Raw genomic sequence first — 14,359 nt, forward strand, 5'->3', positions numbered from 1 at the left:
GGCGTTGGAGGGGCATGGGAACAAATAATGAATATTAATGAAGTGGATAATAGGGAATAAGATTATGATTATGTCCTATCTTTGATCTTTTCTTCTGCGATTCTTGAAAGACATTTGCCCGCATAATCTGCATCTTTTATAAATCTCTAACGTCTAATGATAAATCTCTCGGTGCTCCTTTTGGCGGCAGCATAAACTATCAATCTGTACTAGATTCATCTTCTTTATCGCCTTCTAGCCAAATCTCATGTCCGTCACCCTCCTTCACCACTAGACTCGTCAAGCACGCACAAATAGCAACACTACTCAGTGCCCACCACACCAGGCCAATGATGCCCTTGTTCAAGCCAAAACCATACACAACACCACCCACCATGGGCCCAATCGTCCGGGCCGCGCTACTAACACTCTGTCCAAGCCCGTGAACAGTGCCCAGCACGCTAGGATGCGGCGAGCAGTTGTTGACGAGGATCGCCTGGCTGGGCAGCGCAAACGTCCGCCCGGTGACTTGGAAGAATAAAACGCCGCAAATGGCAATCCATATCAAAACGCCCGCCTTTGCCTCCGGAGGCGGTGCGGTGCTTGGCACGACGGAGAGATAGGGGACAAGGAAGTAGGCCACAGGGAAGAAGAGCAGGAAGAATCGCCACGATTTGATGGTGCCGAGACGTGCTGATATGTGCGGATAGAGGAACAGCTGCATGTTAATGCCGATGAAGCCCAAAATAGCCATGGCCATACCGACGGATCGGGGCTGGAGACCAAGACCGCCGGTGAACCAAAATGGCAGACGAGTCTCTCGCTCGGAGGTCGGCGTCGAGAGGAAGACGAACCAGAGCGAGTTGAACGTTCCAACGTGGAACGTGAGGAAAAACTGCGCAACCAGCGTAACTAGCACGTTGCGCGTGAAAACACGCCGAAAGGGCAGTCTTTGGGTGTACCTTTTTGTCGACTTCCTCCTGACTGCATCCTCTTCCCCCGCCCTCAGCTCAAGATCAGACGCCGGAACTGTCGAGTATCCCTCAGCCTCGGGCGAAGTGCCAAACCGCTTTCGATAGTGCGTGACAAGTCTCTTGCCGAGCCTGGTGCCCAAGTCTGGCGGCCCGTCTCTCAGGACATCGTGAGTTTCCTCAAGGCCCAGCCAAACGGCCACAGCGGCAAAGAACAGGAAGAAGGAGCTGACGATGTTGGGGGTTGCGTAGGGGAATTTGACAAAGAAGGGGATGCTGCCAAAGAGACTGGGGTAGCTGCCGGCCGGGTCGGAGAGGATACCGCCGAGGATGGGGCCTATGATGACGCCTATGTTGAACGTCATGGGCAAGAGGAGAAAGGCTCTTGGCTGATACTTCTTTTCGCGGATGATTTCGCTGATCCTGTATTGATTTCTTAAGCATATACTTCTCACCATCGTGCATTTCCAGAGCCATTCCTGAGAAATCTTATGGAAACAAGTACAAGGGAAAGGCACTTACATCGTCCTCATCACACCAATGTTCCCATTCGTAGCACCGCCGAGCGTCCGAAACAGCAGCGCCTGCCAAAACGTCGTCGAGAATCCGAATCCCAAGCAGGATATGCTCGTCCCCAACAGACCAATGAGCAAAACCGTTTTGCGTCCCACGCGTTTCGAATCGGCAATGCGGCCCCACATCATGGCCGTGAGGAACTGAGAGGCCGTGAAGCTGGCGTGCAGGACGCCCGCCTGGCTGGAGATGGTGGAATCGGGAAGCGACGGGTCGAACCATTTAAGCTGGTAAAACATGTAGGCCTTTTTCGTTGAGACGCAGGCAGAAAAGAGCCCCAGTATGAGTTACAAGATTCTCAAAAAAAAAAAAAAAAAAAAAAAAATTCCTTCTGCAAATACAAAAAAAACAATAGGGTGAGGGGAAGGTTTAAAATTCATGATCCTGGTTTGGCCAAACGCTTTGAATATCGTGAAGCCACCAAGCTCGGTGTAAGTCTCACCTGCAGTGATGTCTGGACAAGCGGCTCGCTCATTCGCGCCATGGTAATGATAAAAAGTTGGTCTTTCCGAGGTAATTCGCTCCATGGTACCGGTCTCTTGCTTTCGTTCTGGCTCACTGGCGGAGCAGTAGTGGGTGAGAGCGGACCATTTTCCGCATAGCTGCTCACGGATTCGGCATCTAGGGAATCTCTAAGTTGAGTGTCGACGGCAACTTCGCTGACCAACTCATCATCGTCGCTATCGGATTCGTTGTGCCTCATCTATCTCAGATTTCCTGAGGTCACGCGGCCTCGACAGATCGAAAGAAGAAGAAAAAAAAAGTGGGCGGTATTGTCGTGCTTGTAAATGCCACTCTCGTCGTCAACTCCTCGTATTAGTGGACGTGAAGCAGCAGCACAGTACTTCAAGTCAGAATATCAAGACTTGAATCAGCAACAACCGTGGGGGGGAATAGTATAAGACGACGAAGAATTACGAGTGCAGGAAGAAGAAGCAATTTTTTTCGAAATCTCCGTCGATGATGCTACCCAAGTCAACTTTTTCGCCATCCTCTCAGTCGCTCGGCACGGGCGAGCCGCTCTCCCGCCCAAAAGCAGCGACCCTCCCACCAACTCAAGCTGCAGGTACTCTTCTGAAGAAGAAAAGGTCAAAAGACAGCCAATCCTGTTGCTTCCCACGGCAAAGGGCTAAGCAACAAGAGGCTTGGGTCGTGGGGCCGCGGGGTTAGGATGGGAACAAGAGCTGGCCGCGTATCCGCGCGATAACGGAGTCTTTACCGCTGATCCCCAAAGAGATAACGACTCGAGTCTTGGCCTACATGGGGGTCGGTAGAGCAGAAAGGCGGCGGAGTTGGAAGATGATGTGGATGGAGAAGCACAGGAGAGAATCTGCAGAAGCTGGAAATGGGCCTCCATTTAGTTGAATATCGAATACATGCATCGAATCTGCAATGCAACCGGGACACAGTCCATCAGGAAGGTAGCATTCGCATACGGCAGATCAAGCCTCTGCCACTCCAAACATCGAAAAAAGGCGCCGCCACCCGCTTCAGCGCCGGGCGGGTCCGGCACCGGAGCCCAATGCCCGCATCATGGTCGGCAGCTTCCGTGATACCTAATCCATGTACATACCATGTAGACCGCAGATTCATCTTCACGGCCCAATATCTGGAGATTTGAGATTCGGCCGTCTGTGCCTCTTATCTTCATTTTTATAATGAATACGCTTTGTTGTCCTTCTGTGTGTATAGCTTGAACGTTCTGATCACCGTCCATCTCTGCCCAACGAACGTCCGCTGAATCAATCTCCGCATCATTCATCTCTTCACCCAGCGCCATGGCGATTCAGCTCAACATCGGCGCTCTCAACATACAAATCATCGCAGAGCCTCTTACTCACGAGGCCTTCTCATCCTTTGGAGATGTCGTCTCCAACCCACGGCCCGATGTCCACCCCTCCTCATTCGACGCTCATGCCCAATCCTTACCGCCCAACGCCTTCTCGGCCAACCAAGGCTCCGCAATCCAGTATCGAAATGTAAGTCGCCTCAAGAATCTTTACGATCAGGCCCCCAGCGGCAAAGGCGAGCCCATCATGAGCATATTCGTCTGCGCAGCAAGGGGCGGCGCCGGGAGCTCTTCTCTGGAGGCAAATACATTCACGGTGCGCCATCTCGAACGACATCCATTCACGGCGCAAACATTCACGCCTATCAAATCTACCGCTTCATCGTACCTGGTGATTGTCGCTCCGAGCCTCCCGCCTGGCTCTGACGATAAAGATTTGCCTGTACCGAGCGGCGATGGGCTACCCGGGAGGGGCTTCCCGGATCTCAAGCGCCTGCGTGCGTTTGTCGCTACAAACAGCCAGGCTGTTACTTACGGTGCAGGGACATGGCATTCTCCGATGGTGGTATTGGGGCAGACGGGGACACGGTTGGATTTTGTGGTATCGCAATTTGCCAGTGGTGTTGCGATTGAAGACTGTCAGCTGCTCGAGTTTATCTCAGACGGCAAAGACGAGCCTAGCATTCGGGTTAAGATACCCCATAGAGATTGGTCAATTAAGCTATAAGCTTCAATATTCACGTTAATTAATCTGGTAGACAAATGTGTCCTTGCATTGTTTAGCGCCGCATCGGACATGGATGTTTGTTTACTTCCCGGCCGACTCGTATTCATAACTTCGTAACCGCGAGCTACAGCAGCATGGGCTCGCCAAGGGCTGGCTTCGCAACGCCTCATTGGCTGCTTAGTCATGCCATATACCGCTTCACATCTGCGAGAGTGGGGAGTACGTGTCGCCTGAGAGCCCAAGGGCGCAGCACGACTGAATAAAAACTACTCATGACGATAGAGCACGCGTGTCGTAGAATTGCAGATCGATGATTTATTCATCAACTCATTTACAACAAGAAGAAAGGAAAACTGAGCAACCATGGGAAGCATACTGTATTCCACCGATGCTAAAAATAAGCTCGAAGACTTGTCTGGGATTGTCTTGAAACCGGGCGAGAACCCATACGAGGCCTTCATCCGAGCCTGCGATAACAAGCCTGTAAGTTGCTCATATATCCAAGTTTATATATATATATATATAAACATTCTTGAAAAACTATAGTCATATATGAAACCCTAACAATCCATCTTCTGCAGCAAGAACTTCAAGCGTTGTACAATGCTCATCGCACCAAGCGCAACGCTCTCCAGAAGGAAAAGTTCCTGTCTCCAGAGTACAAGGAGCTCGTAATTGACCAATGCCTCCTTCGCCTTGAAAACCCGGAAATAGAGCCTGGCTTCGTCGATGAGCGCAACTGCTTGACGGTGTGGGCTCGCCCTCCAAGCCACATTATCGAGCTGGCCGCAAAGATTCAAGCTCGTCTCCAACAGGCTTCGCCAAGTGAGTATTTGTTTTAAATAAAATTACATTATATCATAGAGCCAGTGACAGCTAATACATCCACGTAGAAATCTGGCTCATGCCCCCTCACAGGATGCATATGACGACTCTTGAGGTCGCCTTCTCAAAAACCCCCCCGGAGATTGGCTCGCTCGTCTCTGCTTTACGTCCTGCCATTCCCTCTATTGCTTCATATACCCACACCCACCGGTCTCGTCTTGTCAAGCCCATGGTATCATATGACCTCTCTGCTTTTGCTCTCTCGTTTCTCCCATCTTCTGGTGAGCCTACTGTTTCACCGCCCCCAGTTGCCCCTGATGTTTCTGCTGGTGCTGTGATCCAGGGAGACGACTACACATATCACCACCTCCGACGAGACATCTTTGACAAGGTCAAGGATGCGGGCATCGAGGTTGGATCCCGATACCAGGTTCCCAGCGCTCATATTACTCTGGGCAGGTACTTGACAGATGAAGAGCATGATACTCCTGAAAAGAGAGAGAAGTGGGTCAAGGCCATCGATGACATCAATAGCTGGCTAGAGAACGAGATTTGGGATCAGAAAGATGCTCAGTTTATTGGTGAGTGGATCGTTGGGCAAGAAAGAGGACTTGATATTCGTAATGGCGCTGTGTGGTATGGGCAAGGCCGCAGTGTTTTGCTGGGCGAGGGCTTTTAGACTTAGATTTTATTCTTAGACATATCCTAGAATCAGGTAGACAAGACGTAGATAGCGATGCAAAAGACAAACGGGAATACACATGCCATTAGGATCATCTCCCTTTTGAATTGATTGACACTCATCTTTCATGTTTGCTAGTCTGAGTCTTGTCCCGTGAACTAGAGGTTGCCCAGCAAGAGACACCAGGTCGTAGTGAATTAGAATACTATCTCAGCTTGGCTTTTCCAACCTTAACACTGCGAGGCATATCCCAGTACAATCGCATGAATGCGGTCATGAAGAAATCTTTTTATTTCGTTTCCTATGAGCCGCCGTCCTCTAATCAAGGACCAGTAACCCCCCTTCGCCAAGTTCCATGATGCCCATATGCCGCAAGGAGAAGCATGAGAATTGGTAAGACCGGAAAACAACGCATTTAGAACACCAGAGCAGCACCCTTCGTCTTCTTGTCACCACTGTAGCCATAGTTAGCAACGCCACGCACAAAAAAAAAAAAGGTCCCTCAACAGGGTTTCGCTCATCACATACCCGAGCTCGAAGTGCTTGCATCGCTTCAGGGCCAGCTGCAACTTGGTCTTGCACTTGACGCACTCCAACCGCAGGACGACCTTCTTGGTGGTCTTGGCCTTCTTGTGGAAGACGGGCTTTGTCTGACCACCATAACCGCTCTGCTTCCGGTCATAACGTCTCTTACCCTGGGCGAACAGGGAGGCCTTGCCAGCCTTGTACTGGGTGACCTTGTGCTGGGTGTGCTTGCGGCACTCCTTGCCCTTGCAGTAGGTGTTTCGGGTCTTGGGAATGTTGACCTAATCCGAGTATATGTCAGCCATCTATCGGGTCGCGGTGGTTGCTCAAAGTGACGGTGCAAGTCGAAGCGGTCGTTGTCCGGCACAAAGCAGTCTTCGTCGATTGATCAATATTCCAACATCAAACAACTAGAGCGCTCGAATTTTAACGATGGAATTGCTCATGTTCCGCGAATATTTCTTCCGTTATGGCGACATGATAATTTCCCCGGTTCCTCCCCCGCAGAGATTCGATGCAAGAAAAATTGTCGTTTTCAATCGCGAAGACTGCCATCGTGCGGATGCAAACATTCGAAAGGATCGTGTTTCGTAAATCGGATATCAAAGGGGTCGACTGAGCATCGATGGTGATAGCAGCCATAAACGTACCATTTTGACGACGGTGTGCGGTGTCGTTACTTGAGTGTTTGGTGATGCAAAGTTCCGGAGTAAAGCGAAATTTGGGCGAGTTTGGTGATTTCTCGCTTTGTGGGCGATAGGGTCAACGCTATTCCTGATTGGGGCTTCGATAACGAAGTGTGGCTTACTGGGTGAGTCAGAATCCATGCCTCATTTATTGGGCAGAAAAAAACTCACACCAGCCACTCGAGTGTGGCGCGTGGAGTCCCTGTCAGGGGACCCCACCATTGGAGCGATTGAGCTGGAAGGCCAGTTATGGCTGATGATGGTATCCTCTCTTTAGAGACAGCAAGACGCAACATCGCCAGAATCGCCAATCGCCAAAATGGACCCATATTCTACAGAAGGTGAATTGATCAACATTCACACCCACTTCTACCAGTCACAATACCAGGAGGTCATCGACTTCGACACATCATCCTTCTCTGCTGAGAATGAGCTGCCCGTGCGAGTACTGAAGCTCCGAGCCCGCATCGCCCTTGGCCAGGCCGAAGATGTTGTTGCAGATGTCAAGGGTGAGGCCGTTCCCGACCTAGAAGCTGTCGGCGCTCTTGCCGAATACACTCTAGGGAAGACCGACTCAGCACTGAAGACGATTGAGAAGCTGGCTTCATCAGCAGCCGATAACGTTACCGTCCAGGTTGTCGGCGGCACGGTTCTACAAGCAGCTGGAAAGTCCGAGGAGGCACTCGCGCTGCTTTCGCAACACCAAGGAAGCTGTGAGTCATATCAGCATTGCACAATTATACCAAAGATGCTAACAGATTTTGTACAGTGGACGCTGTCGCCTTAATAGTCCAGATCCACCTACAACAGAACCGAACCGACCTAGCCCTGAAGGAAGTGACTGCCGCGCGAAGATGGGCACAAGACAGTCTCCTGGTAAACCTGGCAGAGGCTTGGGTTGGAGTCCGAGTGGTAAGGGCAATTGACAGAATGATTGGAGGTATAAATGCTAAGGTTCAATAGGGCGGCGAGAAGTACCAGCAGGCATTCTACGTTTATGAGGAGCTTGCACAGGGCTCTTCAACTTTCTCAGTACCCAGCCTCATCGCACAGGCAGTTTGCGAGATACATCTGGGCCGCCTTGAGGAGGCCCAGTCTGCCTTGGAGCTTGCCGTACAAAAGGACCCAAAGAACGCTGAAGGCATTGCCAATTTATTGGTTTTGAACTCCATTTCCGGGAACAACACTGACGAGCTTGTCGAGTATGTTTTTCATTATTCTTTGTTACAGAACACACTGCTAACAGGTCGCAGATCACTGAAGCAGGCAAACCCCAACCACCAGCTGTTATTGGACTTGGAAGAGAAGAGCAGCCTATTCGATAAGGCGGCAGCCAAGTATTCAGCCAAGGCGTAATCATAGACGAGTATCAATTTACGCAGCGAGTTATTATGTTATAATGGGGCGAAATGATAGACCATCGGAGACCACAAGGACACGAGCCACAGTCTTTCGCACGCGAATGGCTAGTAAAACGATCCAGCATCAACCTGTCTGCTGGGTTTGAACGGCCGCCCCCAATGCCTAGGAAGAGAAATTCACGTATAGAAAACTATCTGATGCTATTGGCACATGTATTAATTTTTTTTCTGAAGAAAGTTTAAATTTATAGCTAGGTAGCTGGATAATAATAGCAACTGAAGCTCAGAAACCGCCATCGCCACAGTCCCACAGCTCCAAATTGCTAGTTTGGTCATTTCTTGTACGTCTACCCTGCATATCAGTAACAACAGAGTTATTGCACACGCCCGTAACCCATAGCATTATGAAGAAGGCATGAAGTTGAAAATGCATAAAAAAATTAATAGAGTAGATTCTCCTTATGAATGTAGCTACTCAGTCTATTGTCAGCGCAAATTGAGCTAAGATGTGCTTTTTTTTTTTACATTTAATCGAAGCATATCCAACTAATCTTCTAGTTCATCCTCCGAAATCTCTAGCTGCGATCGAACATTCTTCTAAAATGCCAACACCTCTTGAGGACTTCGACGATGAAAATGAATCTCTTCCGGGCCACAAACACCATCATGTCCACCGATAGCCGTACTATTCGGCTCCTCACCATCCACCAGTACCGAGTCTAGATAGCGGCTAAGCCTGGAAAGTTGCTGATCCGAAGCTGATAATATGTCGAATTCTAGTGTACTATCTTGTGATCCCTGTACTAGACTAACTTCTTCGGATACATTCTTATTGTGAACATTGCTCGATGTCGCATTATCCTGTTCTTGGCCGTCCAGACATCTCCCTAGTGGGACATCAGTATAGTACTGCTTGTACTTCAGTAACGTCAAGGAGTATTCCTCCACATCTGCTGCCCCAGGCATAGTCTGTCGACTGAGAAGCGAGGAATTCGAACCAGCCGATGATATTGTACCGGCCGAGCGAACTGATTTGACATCGTCTCCAGAATTTCTTGATGGGTCATTATTGGCTATTGCTTCTTCGAGCCAAGCTATGATGGATTTGACAGAACGATTCTTCTTCTTTTGGGATATGCTGGCGCTGTCTTGTAGGTTAGAAGGCGAGATACGCTGGCCGATGTTGGATGAGAAGCTGCCAGACAAGCCCTTCAGCTCTCTCTTTCGATTCATGATGCTTTCTTCAATTTGTTTAACTCTGGAGTTGTCGGACGCCATTTTATGAGCGTGTGCAATGGATGAGCGTGTGCAATGGATGAGCGTGTGCAATGGATGAGCGTGTATAGTGGAAGACTTGATGGAGAAAAAAAAAAAAAAAATTACGTCGGATATTGTGTTAAATATATAAATCATGAAAACACTGTCAATTTCACAATGGACACATGTTCAAAGGCGAGTGAAGCAAAAGTGAAGGAAAAATGAACTTGCAGGCAAAATTGGGTGTTTGTCCACATTCTGAATTCTAAATTCTTGATCATCCCACGTAAAACGCCAAAATATCCTGCGTGAACCGGACCAATACATCCTGTTTCTCTGCTGTACGAGCAGGAATGAACCATAACCCATCTATTGAAACAGCTTTGTACTCCTTTTGTTTTCATTGTTAATGCGCACCGCGTACGCAATATCCACAGACACAACAAAGCCACGCTATGTGTCGTCGCATCTTGTCTTGTGGCACATTACTTCTCACTTCCCCTTCCTATCCCTTTCATTCATTCCTCTGCATTTATTTCTTCTTGGGGCCCAGGCGCGGGGCGCCAATGTTAGCGCCCCGCAGCTTGACATTGAGCACTCTCTCCATCTTGGAGAGAATGGTCTGGTCAGGCGTAGCAGTACCACGCTCGTATGTAGCGACGGTCGCTGATGTCTCGCCAATCTTCTTGCCCAGTTCGGCCTGGGTCATGGTGGGCTCGAACTTCTGACGGGCCTGCTCGATAGCCTTTCCGACTTCCTTTCCGACTGTCTTGGGCTTGATAATATCATCGGAGCGGTCGACCTTGGTAAGACGCTGACCCTCACTGCTGCCACCCTAAGAAATTCATTGTTAGCTCCACTTTCTGCAGACAATTGCAGTCAATCTTAGATGGGCGCTTGACATACTGAGTTGGTGCTGGCGTATTTCTTTTCTGTGCTGATGGCAGCACCGGATCTCTGGGCAGCGTTCAGCGCACTCTTTCCACGGATGACGGTCTCGCGGTCCGAGGCACCGGGACCGCGAACGCGGCTTCCAATCTTGGTGGCGGAATCCCAATCTTCAGACATGGTGGTAGAGTTGATGTGGTGAAGCGGTCAAAAAAAGGGTAGTGATGTTTGATTTGAGACGGTCGTGTAGCGAAAACAGAGCAGCTCAATTAAAGAGTCGGGTATATAAACGTTGAATTCAATGGAATGTTTAATGGAAGAGCAAAGTTGGAAGAGGCGACGAGTCCTGCGACGGTCGGCAATATATCCTTGGAGCAACGTGTGAGATTGAGAGTGGAAGAAGGGCTGCAATCTGACTCAACCGGCAAGACAGATTTAGTCGACGGCGCCTCCGTGGGGCTTTTCGCGCATCGCCGCCCTTGCCATGGAAGGTGCTAGAGTACCCCGGCTTACCTAATAGCGTCGATTGGCTGTGGATGACGGCATGCAGAGCGCAGCGCATCGCCAATCGAGATGACTAAGGCCATCTGCCGAATAGCGAATGTACAGCGACGCTGAGCTGAGAGGCACCTTGATGGGTAGTTGACCGGATTTCAGAGGTAATTTCCATCATTCTCCTGACCAAACCCCTCTTCGTGATTTCTTCCTTCGTTGTGTGATTCTGTACGATTGCAGTGCAACTCTCTGCCTTGCAAACGAGCAGGCAATATGGAGAATATTACGTGAAAACGCATGTCTATTCTGGAAGAGATGCTCATCACCATTACTTTCCCGTCTCATTGGACATCTCTGATGCATCTCAGCGCTTGCTGCTATTTTGATAGCCTCCCTATCTCTAGAGGCTGACTATGGCTCTAGAACATGTTCCTTTCGAGGTCTGGCTTATTCCAAGTACGACATCACTGGCCTCCAATTAATCATTATGGACAGCTTGGCGGACGATTCGCCGTTCAATGCTGTGATAACTGTCGCAGATTGGATTGACAGAGCGCGAGAGAGTTACTGGTCACTTGTGTTACCCTTTGTTGTCCTTCTTCTGCACGGAGCATATCATCAGCTTGACCGTACTCTTTTCCTGATGTGTGCCACTTGGAATCTACGCTCTTTGCTCTTACCCATATGCCATAATCTAGCCCGCTCCAAATATATTCTTGGCACAACAGTGTTGGCTTTCGCTATTTGGGCAGGCTATTATGGGTTAGGGATCATATTGAGAGATGTCAGCCAACATCAGGATGATCCGACTGGGATCTACCTAATACCTTCTCGAGTAACACATAGAAGAAAAAGGCCTAAGAAACATAGCTTTTCTTACTCTTATTTAACTGTTGGTATACCCGTGGGGTATAGAGGGAGTGTCGATGGCATGATCTCCGTTGATGAACCAGACATCCCCATAGCCTGGCCATCTGGTATTTGGCGCATGAACAATTGGTTCCGCGTGGACGCAAGAGATTATCTGGAAAGAAGCAGTCATGAACTCGGACTTCGCGGTAAACTGGATAATTATCTTGAATCTCAGGTGTGACGAAAGAGAGAAACTTATGGACGAATGTAAACTGACTGCTGTAGGGCGCGAACCCGGCCAGCTATCCGTCTGCTTTTCTCGTTACCGCGCCAAAATTTCTAGGATATCAGTTCAACCCAGTCTCGTTCTGGTACTTGTATTCTCCTGATAAAATTCTCTCCGCTATCGTACTAGAGGTGAATAATACTTTTGGCGAGCGACGACCATACCTGGTCTTGCGTGACACCTCAGAAGACGCTACTCGGATTTCTGCCCCTGGGACTATCCATTCAAACCCTTCTGATACGCAAATAAAAGCTTCATGGAAAAAGGACTTCCATGTTTCTCCGTTCAACTCTCGTAATGGATCTTATTCCTTGTTGGCCAAGGATCCATTCGAAAATAGTATGAGAAACTTCTGTGGAGTAGACATCACCATCAACCTCACTTCATCCCAAGGGCAGTCTAAGCTTTTCGCTCAATTGCGCTCTGAGGGCGAAGCCATCATAGCTTCGCAGATGAGCCTACTGGAAAGGATAAAATTCATTTTCTCATGGTTTTGGGTCGGATTTTTAACGTTCCCCAGAATCGTCAAAGAAGCAGGTTCCTTATTCTTTTCTCATCAGCTTCATGTTTGGTACCGACCAGAGCCTTTGAAAGATAGCCTTGGTAGGCTGGCGAATGGCAATGAGAGGAGGCTGGAGCCAATTTTTCGCCAATATCTACGTTTTCTTGTCGAAAAATCGCCAAATCCATTAATGGTGACATACGTACCGAGCGGAATCCTTGAAAGTGGAGAAGAAACGTTCATTTCCTCAAAAGCGTCATGTCAATCAGAGCAAGCACAACACTTGAAGATCCGTATTCTGACGCCTGTCTTCTACTCTCGATTTGTTCATTTCGCCCATGACTTCGAAGCTATATTCGGCGAAATGGCTGAAAACCACACCATCTGGGTTGATAAGCCTGAGATATTACCCAAACTTTTTTTGAAGCAACAGTCTCCGCCACTGCAAGTATCGAGTTTCGTGGACTTTATGTATTTCAAGCTGATCCAAAAGTTGCGACGTTGTCCAGCAAGGATTGTGCGCCCAATGACTTCGGCCGACATAGCTAAGCCCACAATCAGCGCAGAAGACGTTCGAAGCTTTCGAATATCCCCTATGGACGCATTTGTTCTTGGGCACTCTAGTAAGGAAACTCGAGGCTCATACCGGCCTCTACTGGTCCGAATATTCGTAGCCGACTGGCTTTTCCTTGGAATGACCGAGATTGTCTACACATTGGAATTGATCGGGCGTTTTGGCGTGGCCTGGTGGTTGGCATCTTTCTTCTCAGCGCCGAAGGATCTCACTACTCGCACTTAGCGCTGCATATAAGGATTTAGATGCAGGAACTTCTCGGGCCAACTACCAACTACGAGGTCATCTAAAGTCTATTGCATATCGTGTCTCTATTTAGTTGGCCGACCTCTGCATACACGACGTTTTCCATCCGCCGAAGCATCTATCCGTCGGAAGGTATTTACCAATTCTACCGCCTATCTATTCTATGTTATACGAGTCGCATTCTGTTGGAAAATACTGGCAAGGCTGACGCTGTATTAGCTAGGATCATATCAAAGGCCCGCAAAAAGATTTGAGTTTCTGGTCTGCTAAGGGGAAGCCCACAACTGTCAGCACACGGCTACCCAAGATTTACAAGCTGCCACGTTGCGGCATTCCAGCATGGATGCAATAGCCGATCTACATACATAGTTGCAACGGGAGGCAAAATCAGAAGCTCCAGCGTAACGACCGAGCGGGCCCTCCTGCAGCTCATTCCAAATTCTATTAGTATTTGAGATGTTTTGTCTATTTGATATGCTGCATTGGCTGGAGTCTGGGAGCCACTTTTGGCCCTAAACAACTCATGACAAATAGTTGCAGCCAATAGCTGGCGAGACCCGTGGCCATATTGCTTGCAGCGACATCGAACGGGGAATAGTGCCAAGCATGCACTGCGAGCCAGGAAGCTGAACTACTTTGCGCCAATCTTTGGATTGGGAATGTAGACGTTCTGGCATGAACCGGCTTGGGCGCTGGATATTTTCTCCAATGACGGGATTATGGAAGAATACCGCATTATCCGAATGTGTAAAACAAAAAGCAGGGACATTGACTAGGGCACAAAAAAGATATAAAGACCAATGATTCTCTCCATCCAAACAATATGCATCTCCAGTCCTTCTAGCTAAGCTTCAACCAACAGGCCACCAACAGCGATAGCTCCACCTCACAACCTGATTGAATCCCACGTCATCGACAACGCCGTGCCTCAAACAGCCCCGCCAAAAGCTGAAATACATCTCGGTATGCTCCAACCACCAGTTGCGAATACCCCGCCAATGGATCTGCAAAGCTTGTAGTAGCTCGTTCTTTCTAGCTATGAGCTACTATATATCTTCGCTGCCACGCATCTCTTGGAAACATTCACATCTTCCAGCTCCTCATTGACTCTTCTAACCTTCTTTTCCTCTTTACAGAAAAT

General features: G+C 48.9%; 8 protein-coding genes across 10 annotated transcripts; 4 read left to right on the forward strand and 4 right to left on the reverse strand.

Annotated features, from left to right (window-relative positions):
• Window positions 1–12: 12 nt before the first annotated feature.
• On the reverse strand, window positions 13–2,814 carry TrAFT101_007008 (uncharacterized protein). Of its 3 annotated transcripts, XM_024904214.2 has the most exons (3): window positions 1,966–2,814; window positions 1,473–1,768; window positions 13–1,373 (listed from the first exon to the last, which is right to left on the reverse strand). In XM_024904214.2, the coding sequence occupies exons 1-3, from the start codon at window positions 2,224–2,226 to the stop codon at window positions 200–202; spliced, it is 1,731 nt and encodes a 576-aa protein (XP_024758658.1). In that variant the 5' UTR covers window positions 2,227–2,814; the 3' UTR covers window positions 13–199. The 3 variants fall into 3 exon arrangements, with proteins under 3 accessions (XP_024758658.1, XP_065984048.1, XP_065984049.1); XM_066127935.1 differs by having other exon boundaries at window positions 1,473–2,814; XM_066127936.1 differs by lacking the exon at window positions 1,966–2,814 and having other exon boundaries at window positions 13–1,494.
• Window positions 2,815–3,301: 487 nt separating this feature from the next.
• On the forward strand, window positions 3,302–4,039 carry TrAFT101_007009 (uncharacterized protein; the record flags this gene model as incomplete). The annotated part of the gene is made up of 1 exon (XM_066127937.1): window positions 3,302–4,039. One exon carries the CDS (start codon window positions 3,302–3,304, stop codon window positions 4,037–4,039), a length of 738 nt encoding a protein of 245 aa, XP_065984050.1.
• A 363-nt stretch (window positions 4,040–4,402) lies between these two features.
• Window positions 4,403–5,543, forward strand: TrAFT101_007010 (uncharacterized protein; the record flags this gene model as incomplete). Its single annotated transcript, XM_024900683.2, has 3 exons — window positions 4,403–4,522; window positions 4,621–4,864; window positions 4,933–5,543. The coding sequence occupies 3 exons, from the start codon at window positions 4,403–4,405 to the stop codon at window positions 5,541–5,543; spliced, it is 975 nt and encodes a 324-aa protein (XP_024758659.2).
• A 79-nt stretch (window positions 5,544–5,622) lies between these two features.
• On the reverse strand, window positions 5,623–6,784 carry RPL44 (60S ribosomal protein eL42). Its single transcript, XM_024906908.2, has 3 exons — window positions 6,722–6,784; window positions 6,075–6,352; window positions 5,623–6,001 (listed from the first exon to the last, which is right to left on the reverse strand). The coding sequence occupies exons 1-3, from the start codon at window positions 6,722–6,724 to the stop codon at window positions 5,962–5,964; spliced, it is 321 nt and encodes a 106-aa protein (XP_024758660.1). The 5' UTR covers window positions 6,725–6,784; the 3' UTR covers window positions 5,623–5,961.
• A 247-nt stretch (window positions 6,785–7,031) lies between these two features.
• Window positions 7,032–8,413, forward strand: TrAFT101_007012 (uncharacterized protein). The gene is made up of 4 exons (XM_024905390.2): window positions 7,032–7,470; window positions 7,527–7,669; window positions 7,721–7,959; window positions 8,011–8,413. Exons 1-4 carry the CDS (start codon window positions 7,077–7,079, stop codon window positions 8,111–8,113), a joined length of 879 nt encoding a protein of 292 aa, XP_024758661.1. The 5' UTR covers window positions 7,032–7,076; the 3' UTR covers window positions 8,114–8,413.
• A 161-nt stretch (window positions 8,414–8,574) lies between these two features.
• TrAFT101_007013 (uncharacterized protein) lies at window positions 8,575–9,456 on the reverse strand. Its single transcript, XM_066127938.1, has one exon. The coding sequence runs from the start codon at window positions 9,394–9,396 to the stop codon at window positions 8,716–8,718; it is 681 nt and encodes a 226-aa protein (XP_065984051.1). The 5' UTR covers window positions 9,397–9,456; the 3' UTR covers window positions 8,575–8,715.
• Window positions 9,457–9,481: 25 nt separating this feature from the next.
• Window positions 9,482–10,648, reverse strand: MBF1 (multiprotein-bridging factor 1). Its single transcript, XM_024900680.2, has 2 exons — window positions 10,282–10,648; window positions 9,482–10,210 (listed from the first exon to the last, which is right to left on the reverse strand). Exons 1-2 carry the CDS (start codon window positions 10,441–10,443, stop codon window positions 9,908–9,910), a joined length of 465 nt encoding a protein of 154 aa, XP_024758663.1. The 5' UTR covers window positions 10,444–10,648; the 3' UTR covers window positions 9,482–9,907.
• A 1,041-nt stretch (window positions 10,649–11,689) lies between these two features.
• Window positions 11,690–13,197, forward strand: TrAFT101_007015 (uncharacterized protein; the record flags this gene model as incomplete). The annotated part of the gene is made up of 2 exons (XM_024900677.2): window positions 11,690–11,845; window positions 11,896–13,197. The coding sequence occupies 2 exons, from the start codon at window positions 11,690–11,692 to the stop codon at window positions 13,195–13,197; spliced, it is 1,458 nt and encodes a 485-aa protein (XP_024758664.2).
• Between the last annotated feature and the right edge of the window lie 1,162 nt (window positions 13,198–14,359).

The sequence above is a fragment of the Trichoderma asperellum genome, chromosome 4, assembly GCF_020647865.1.
Source record: "Trichoderma asperellum chromosome 4, complete sequence".
Taxonomy (NCBI): domain Eukaryota; kingdom Fungi; phylum Ascomycota; class Sordariomycetes; order Hypocreales; family Hypocreaceae; genus Trichoderma; species Trichoderma asperellum.